Source organism: Diceros bicornis, chromosome 18 (genome assembly GCF_020826845.1).
Source record: "Diceros bicornis minor isolate mBicDic1 chromosome 18, mDicBic1.mat.cur, whole genome shotgun sequence".
In the NCBI taxonomy this organism is placed as follows: Eukaryota; Metazoa; Chordata; class Mammalia; order Perissodactyla; family Rhinocerotidae; genus Diceros; species Diceros bicornis.
The window spans coordinates 39,139,659-39,147,799 of record NC_080757.1 but is presented as its reverse complement, the minus strand read 5'-3'; the positions used below and the strand labels follow the sequence as shown (position 1 = coordinate 39,147,799).

At 43.3% G+C, this 8,141-nt stretch overlaps 1 protein-coding gene across 4 annotated transcripts in view; it reads left to right on the top strand.

Annotated features, from left to right (window-relative positions):
- The first annotated feature begins 2,117 nt into the window (after positions 1-2,117).
- The window catches only part of FBXL20 (F-box and leucine rich repeat protein 20), a 109,088-nt gene continuing 103,064 nt past the window's right edge, over positions 2,118-8,141 (top strand). For 2 of the 4 annotated variants that reach the window (XM_058560845.1, XM_058560844.1), the window contains exon 1: positions 2,965-3,297. In XM_058560845.1, coding sequence (XP_058416828.1) covers positions 2,980-3,297 — 318 coding nt within the window. In that variant the 5' untranslated portion in view covers positions 2,965-2,979. Of the gene's footprint in view, positions 2,448-2,964; positions 3,305-8,141 lie in introns of those variants that run through there. The other 2 variants (XM_058560848.1, XM_058560849.1) reach the window with 2 other exon arrangements.

The window sequence follows — 8,141 nt, the reverse complement described above, 5'->3', positions numbered from 1 at the left end:
TCGATGGGCACACCCCACACACTGACCCAGCATCTGAACTTGCTTAACAGGGAGCCGGGGCTAAACTGCTTCACCCTGCCTGAGAACCAGGGAGCACTGCATTTCTCCACAGGGTGGAGGAGAAGAGGCAGAATAAACCAAGCCTGGGACACCTCCCTCCTGTCTAGGTGTACTCATTCTCCTGTTTCAAAAGACTGCAAGGACATGAAGTCATCTTCTACCTATCTTCTGCTGCTGGTGTCTTATGTATTCTTAGTTTGACCTGATTCCTCTTCTGTCTTTTGGCTTCATGTTAGGGGTTCTTGGTCAAAACCTGCTCTGATGTACATGAAGATTTCAGGTTCAAAACGTGTTTTAAAACAAAAGTATTTGGGGAGTGGGGGGGCGGGGGGAGGGAGATGAAGCAGGATTTAATTGCCAAAACCAGGTTTGAGGTTGATAAGATTTTCCTTAAGGCCTAGGTCTGAAAATTTAGTGCAGCAATATCATGAATTCTCAGAAGAAACCCTTTCAGGGAGCCAGTGAATCATACAGTATCCAGCTGAGTCACTTAAAGCAGATGCCAGTATAGGAAACTCATATTTCACAATCCCTGGGCAATCTCATTTTCTTTCTATCTTTTTTCTTTTCAAACCCCCTCCCTGCTTATTTCTACTCTTGAGTTAGTTTTTTGAGGGGTAGGAAGTACTTAACATCTCAGAAGCTAGGTTGGGAAACATGCTCATGTTTCCAACTCATGAGTTTTACATGAGTTACAGCTCATGTAAAAGTTGGGCTTTAAATTTTGAGTTTTAAAAATGTACATCAGGAGCAGTTGGGGAGGGTCTTTTCTAAAAAAAATCTTTCCAATTTGATTTTCTGTGCATATGGCCGTTCTGTAAATACTTTGGGGTTTTTCATTTTTTTGAAAGTAGACAAAATCTGTGGGATTTTTTTCCCGAAACATTACAAAAGAACCTGTTTATTTACATGCAAATAAATTTCTTTGATAAAAAGTAATATGCCTATGTGTGATAAATTTTTAAGCTTTGAATAATTTTCATTTATTCAGCTTTTTAAAAGTCCAATCAATCAAAAATTCAATCAAAAAACAAGTCTTCCCTGAGTAAGTATTACTCGAAATAGATTAACTGGAAAGGATAACTGACATAGGGAAACAGACCTGTGAAAGTTTTCTTCATTTGATTTATCTGCTCCAGCCAGTTTTACTATCTTTTGAAGGCCTTAGTCACCAAATTCATCAGTAGTTCTTGCTCGCAGAAAACTGCTCTTAGATGAGATGGAACTAAAAGGCTGTTTTTATATGGCTGAAGTGAAGTAATAACATTAAAAGAATCTGAGACAGACGAAGATTTTAACACCTAGAGCTGGGTTTGTGGGCCTGAGAATGAGTTTCTGAAGCTAGGTTCCCTTAGGAAGCCCTTTCTAAGATGAAAACGAAAAAATTAAAAGAAAAAAAAAAGTGCTTGAAGAGTTGGGTAATAAGCCTTCCAACTAAAATATGCCTAAAAAAATTTAAACATCTCCAGCACTAGTTGCTCTTAAATAAGCTCATCTCTTAACCAGATTCTTAACAAGCCAGTCACTAAAACTACGAATTAAAAGAGGTATGAAGACAAACTCTTATCTGCTTTGGAATACAATTAAGAGCAGTGGTCTTGCCAGGACGGCTGGAATTTATAATACAGTTTTTAATTTATCTTTGGCACACGATTCTGTAGTTTGTCGCTCTTTTAAGGGTAAACTCTTATTCTTTAATTCATGGTAATTCGGTCATAAATTTCGAGACCTTAAGGGCTGGAGTTGCTAAAGTATAATAGTATGATGATACAAGCTAGCTTCTATAAAATGAGCCAAGAAGTCAGATGAATTTCGTAGTATCCACTCGGCAAATGCCCCCGCCTACTCGTTCGACACGCTTGTTTCTCCCGCCAAAGTGGCGTCAGGATCAGCTTCTCACCAACCAGAGCCCTGATTGGAGAACGGGCAGGCACCAGAGCCCATTGGGCGCCAGCCGCGGCCGGGCGGCGGAGGGGCGGGGGAAGCCAAAGGCCCTTCTGCCTCGCCCGCCCCCACCTCCACCAAAGCGCGCCCCTCCCCCAGTTAAAGAATGGTCTCCCAGCTCCAGCGTTGCACCCCCTGACCCCAAGCCTCGAGGTTCGGCCTCGCTGGATATCCCCGGAGCAGAGGGAAACGCAATTATTCCCCTGCCCTCCTGATCCATGCACAGGGAGACCCACGCCCCGCAGCGGCCCCCCAGGCCTCCCTGCAACACCCGGTAATGCAATCCACGGGGGCTGGGGAGGCGGTGGCATCGGCAGCAAAGGCGGCGGCGGCAGCAGCAGCAGCAGCAGCAGCAGCACTGCCTCAATCTAGAGACAACCAGAAAGAGGAGGAAAATGGCTCCGAGCAGGGACCGCCTGCTACACTTTGGGTTCAAGGCGACAGTGAGTGAGAGGGGAAGGGAGTTGGGTGGCCGGGAAGGACATGTGTGTCAGCGCAGGCTACCGGGGAAGAAGTGACAAGACTTAGGGGGTTGGGAGGACAAGCCAGAAAGCTCAAGTGCTTGGTGGGTTGGTGCGTGCTGTTGGCCCGCGGAGGGTAGAAGCGGGGGCTCCGGTGCTGTGTGCAGTTGTCTTGCTTTCCTCTCTCTCACCGGTCCGCGAGCACGCGCGCACTCGCACCCGCCCCACAGCCCCTCCCATACACAAATACACACAGACATATAGGCACTTCCCTGCCTCTCCTCGCGGTGGGCTTGTGTGCCTTGGAGGCGATAGCGGGCCGCGCCGCCGCCGCCGCCGCCGCCGCGCTCCGGCTGCTTCCGGGCGGACCGTCGCGGGCTGCGCCCGGGAGTGGGGGAGGGGTGATCCCGCGCCGCCGCCGCCGCCGCGACCGCGACCGCGACCGCGGCCGCCGCGCGCTCCACCTCCTCCTCCCCCTCCCCACGCAGTTCCGAGGCCCGGGCGGCTCTGCCCAATGAGGAGCGGCGTTGCTGGCAGGTGGGGAGTGTTTTTGTTTTGGGTTGAAGTTGAGGCTGAGGAGAGAGAAGAGCTAGCGACGAGCAGTCGTCGCCGTCGCTGGCACCGCGTGAGGTGGAGGCGGCCCTGTCGGAGTCAAGAGGTCTCCCCTCCCCGCCTACGGCCCCTGCCCGCCGCTCCTTTGCCTCCTTCCGGTCCCGGAACTCCGGGGCCTGCCCGGGGCCCCCGTCTTTGCACTCCGCACGCCGCAGCGCCGGGCCCCGGCCGCACCCGCCGGCCCCATGAGGAGAGACGTGAACGGAGTGACCAAGAGCAGGTTTGAGGTGTGAGCTTGGGGGGGCTAGGACGGCGTGAGGAAGGCGATTTCCGCGCTCGTGCCCCGAAAAATTCGCTACGCACGGAGCCTCCTCCCTTGCCTGGCGCCGTCACCCGCCGGCCGCTGCGGCTGCCAGACTTCTTTCCCCTTTCTCGCGACCCGAAAGCCCAGTGCAGCCCGGCTTCCCTAGTTCTGGCTGGTCGCCTCCTGGTTCTTTCACCCGCGGGCCCCGGCAGGGGATTAGCTCTGGCGCCCTAATTCCCCCCTCCCCCCAGTATCACTCAGTTTTCCATTCTTTACACAACCCTTGGCTTTTCTCCCTCCACCCGACAGAAAAAGCATCACAGCCCCGATCGATCGGAGCCTGCTTCTTTTCTTTCTGCCACCTTCTCGAAGCGTTTCTTCGTGAAGTGAGGGGGAAATGATGGGCCAGGGGGCCATTTCTCCGAGTTTGAGAGACCTCGGTGAAACTAGGGAAGTGGGAGTGGTAGACTGGGATGGTAGAGACGACCACGGGTTTTTGGTGCTGTGTTTGGTTTGGGTATTGTTCTGATACTTCCTCTTCTTTCCCGTTTAGTCTGTACTTTTGTAGCTCATTGTTTCTGGGAACTCTTAGATGTGTAGAGGCTTTGAGATTGGGACGAAGGTCTGAGAGACTTTAGAAAATCCATTTAAGTCTGTCTCTAAAACTTTTCATCGTCTGGCAAGAGAGGTTCCTTGGAATTGAGGAATGGATGAAGAAGTAAGAAAACATCTGAAAGTCTTCGGAAAGTATTCACCATGTAGGGAAGTGATTCCTTTGGGAAGTGAAGTGTTGTAATTACAGATCAATTACGGTAGTATAGTAATATACAGGTAGGTTTATTGAGGGGATAAAAGAGAGAAAGAAACTTCTACAACACGAAGAGTAAATGTTACCTGGCCTTTTTCTGGCAGAGAATCAGGCTGACCTGGGATCACTCACAGCTCAGTGTACATCTCACTTGGTGTTTTTCTTCATTTCCATTTGAAGGATGAAATTGTAAGACGGTGAGACAAAAGTTTCAGGAAACTTGCCAACTAGGTGCAGAGGGTGAAATTGTTACCTAAGGGTCTTCGTTTAGTCTATTCTTTGATTTCTTTTTATGCTTGTGGGAAAAATATTTTAGTTTATCCACAAAGATCAAGATAGAAAGTGTTTGGGGGAGGTTTAAATTCAGAGCCATGATATTACTGTTGGAGGCAAAGAGTGGAGAAAATCAAGGAAGTGGTCTTAGAGTTTTCATATTTAACTTAATGGGAAGAAAGTATTATAGTAGATATGATTTGGTGTTTACTTTAGTAGAACTTTATGTTGCCCTAATGTAGAGAGGCCCAGTAAGCTTAATTTATGGTGGTTTCGTATTCAATACTACCGTAAAAGTCCAGACCGTCATTAAAATTACTGAGTAGACATTTAGCAGTTAACAGGAATCTTGAAAGCAAAACCCAAATACTGAAGATGTGAATGAGGGATAGTCTTTTGCTATTGCAGTCTGCTCTTTATCATTTTGCTATTCACTTTTAGGTTGTGTAACTGTTGGAAAGAGTTCTTTTGTACTATGTGCTTTAAAATTGCATTGCTATATCCTATTTGTATAATTATCTTATGTTTTAATTTGTAGTATCTGTAGTGGTGGTACTAAAAGAATAAGAAAATTTATTGCTTCATTAAGCATATTCATTTACCTTGATTGGTATGTAACTGGCAACTGAAGGTTTCTAAACGTGTCTGAGAAGATAAAAAAGAATAAGAGGAGGGGGGGAACCCCCTTGTGCGGTGTTCATGATTGAAGTGTTTATTTATAAACCCGAAGCTACTCTTTTATTATCTGAAGTGTTCCGTGCCAGAATATAAATGAGAAGGGCTGGAAATGATATGTGTTAATGAGTTTCATTATCTATTTCTTAAAATCATTTACCTCTTTACTGACTTAATTTACAAGTAGCAAAACAATAAACTATTTGGTCTCTTATGAAGTAATATATTGCTAATTCATTGAAAATATTTAAGATATTTACTTTCAGTGGATAAATGAAGTAAATAAGATACAGCAGGCTTTTCATATCTAAAACATTTACATCAAACTTTTTTTAATTCTCATAATTACACGATGCTTTTTAAAGGACTGATAACTTTATGATTTTAAGTGGATAGCTGATTTCTGAGAATTTTTGTGAATGCAGGAAATTTTTATAGCAGATAACTAATTTGAAATTAGTTATGGTTAATACAGAAAGTGAAAGATTGTTTTCTTGGCCACATTTTTTTTCTGGAGAGAAGATAGCTGAAGCTTATCTTTTTATGATTGATTCATTAAAATCTTTTTATAGAGAATATTGTGTGTTTCATGTTTTTGGATGTTGTACTGGAGGCCACGCACTTTTTTTTAAAATTTTATTTATTTTATTTTTTTCCCCCTAAGCCCCAGTAGATAGTTGTATGTCATAGCTGCACATCCTTCTAGTTGCTGTATGTGGGACGCGGCCTCAGCATGGCCGGAGAAGCAGTGCGTTGGTGCACGCCCGGGATCCGAACCCAGGCCGCCAGCAGCGGAGCGCGTGCACTTAACCGCTAAGCCATGGGCCGGAGGCCACACACTTTAAATCGCACAGGGGTAGAGCTGTAGAAAAAAAAATTTAAGTTAAAATCAAGGGAGAAGAGTACCTGTTAGCTGGATATGTAGCATTCTGTAGAATAGCCAAAGTAGATGACTGTTGGATAAAAGAGTTAAAAAGATAGAGAGATGTAAAAATCATTGTTCTTTGCTGTGTCACTTTGGCACTAATCTGTGCAGTAATAACCCTTGTAAGTTAACATAATGTGTGCTGAATTGTTATAGTCTCTTAGTTGAAATTCATCATTCAAATACTTTTTGTTATATTGCTTATAGTAAACGTAGTTTTGTGGCAAATTTTGATAATTTCCTTTCAAATTTAATAACAATGATTGAAAGCCAAGCACTAAGCTAGATGTTTTACCTCAGTTACTTCTAATTCTCACAATTCTGTTTTACAGTTGAGGAAAGCTCGAGACTGAGAAGTGTTCAGTTGTACAGCCAGTAAGTGGGGGAGCCAAATTCCAGTCTGCATTTTTTTGACTCCAGTCTATCATTCTGCTCTGTTTTTAGCATAACATAGCATAAAATATGTAGAAAAGAGCTTTCCTAAAGTTCTCTATCCGGTATATTTTATTATGTCTTTGCTATCAAGAGAATGAAGCTATCCTTCACTTAAACTACTGTAACCTGTGTTATCTTAACACTCAGTGAAATTAATGAAGGCACGTGTAAATATCTAGGCCACCCCTTGAATACAAGTTTAGGTTTTTTTTTTAGTTAAGCCTCTCTACTTTGTCGTACTCTTAGTAGCTCCATTATAAGAATAGTAGTACTATTGAAGGAAAAATTCTGTTTTATTTGGATTTATTAAAAAGTTTAACATTAGGGCTGGCCCCAGTGGCTTAGCGGTTAAGTGTGCGTGCTCTGCTACTGGCGGCCCAGGTTTGGATCCTGGGCGAGCACTTATGCACTGCTTCTCCGGCCATGCTGAGGCCACGTCCCACATACAGCAACTAGAAGGATGTGCAACTATGACATACAACTATCTACTGGGGCTTTGGGGGGAAAAAAAAAGGAGGAGGATTGGCAATAGATGTTAGCTCAGAGCCGGTTGTCCTCAGCAAGAGGAGGAGAATTAGCATGGATGTTAGCTCAGGGCTGATCTTCCTCACGAAAAAAAAAAAAAAAAGTCTAACATTAAAAAAAAAGTTATAGTGATAACAGTAACTGACATTCAGATACCATTTTACAGTTTAATCAGTGCCTGGAGATGTTAAGACTCACATAGGAAGTGATGAGCTCTGATTTGGGTATTTTGAATCCCTGTTCATTATTGTTTTTCATTATACCTCACTGCTGCTCTGATAAATCTATAATATTACAGCCTATAAGATTAGGTTGTAATATTTCTTTGCCTGCTTCATTTTATCAATCCAGTTTGTCCAAAATGAAAAAATGTGGTATGGCAGAAACAACATACTGCATTGAGAGTTAAGAGAATTGGATATTAGTTAATCTTAATTTTTGCCACCAATTAACTGTAACTTTGGTCATTTCTTTTCACTTATCTGGTTTGGTCATTTCCCTCCTTTGCAAAACAAGGGAGTTAGAATCAATTATTAAGGTTCCTTTTATTCCAGAATCCTATGAATCTGTAATTTTTGAATAAAAGCAGAGGACCATATTTCCTTGGCCGTTTCTTCTGAAACAGCCACTCTAGTATTTTGTTAAAGTTTGCAGGCTGAGTTGCACAGTACTGTTAAGGCTGCAATAATGACCTTCCTTCTCCCTTAAGGTTTCATCTTCTAATGTAAAGAACATTCTGCATAGTAAATAACTGTGTTTTCCAAATTGGTGCATGTAGAAAATGTTATGTATTTTTCCAGTGGGTGAGAATCATTTGTTTCCCTCTATTTGAAAGGCCTTGCAATGAGAAAGAGTACAAGTAAAACTAAGGAATTTTATTTTTTAACATTTTAGAGATTGGTTTGAAAGCAATTATCTAATGTTATAGAAAATCAAAATTAGATGTCTAGGCTTTTTAGGCCCATTCAGAGGATCTGTCCTTTTTGAATATTGATGTTTCTTTGTTGTATAATCACGAGTCCTTTTTACCTTTTGAAGCATGGTACATTATATCGTGTACTTATATTGTAGTCATTATTTAAAAATCAGCATATGTTTGTGTCTTTCTATAGTCTACTTAAGATTACACCTTGAAAATTATGTTTTGGGCCCACCCTGTGGCTTAGCGGTTAAGTGTGC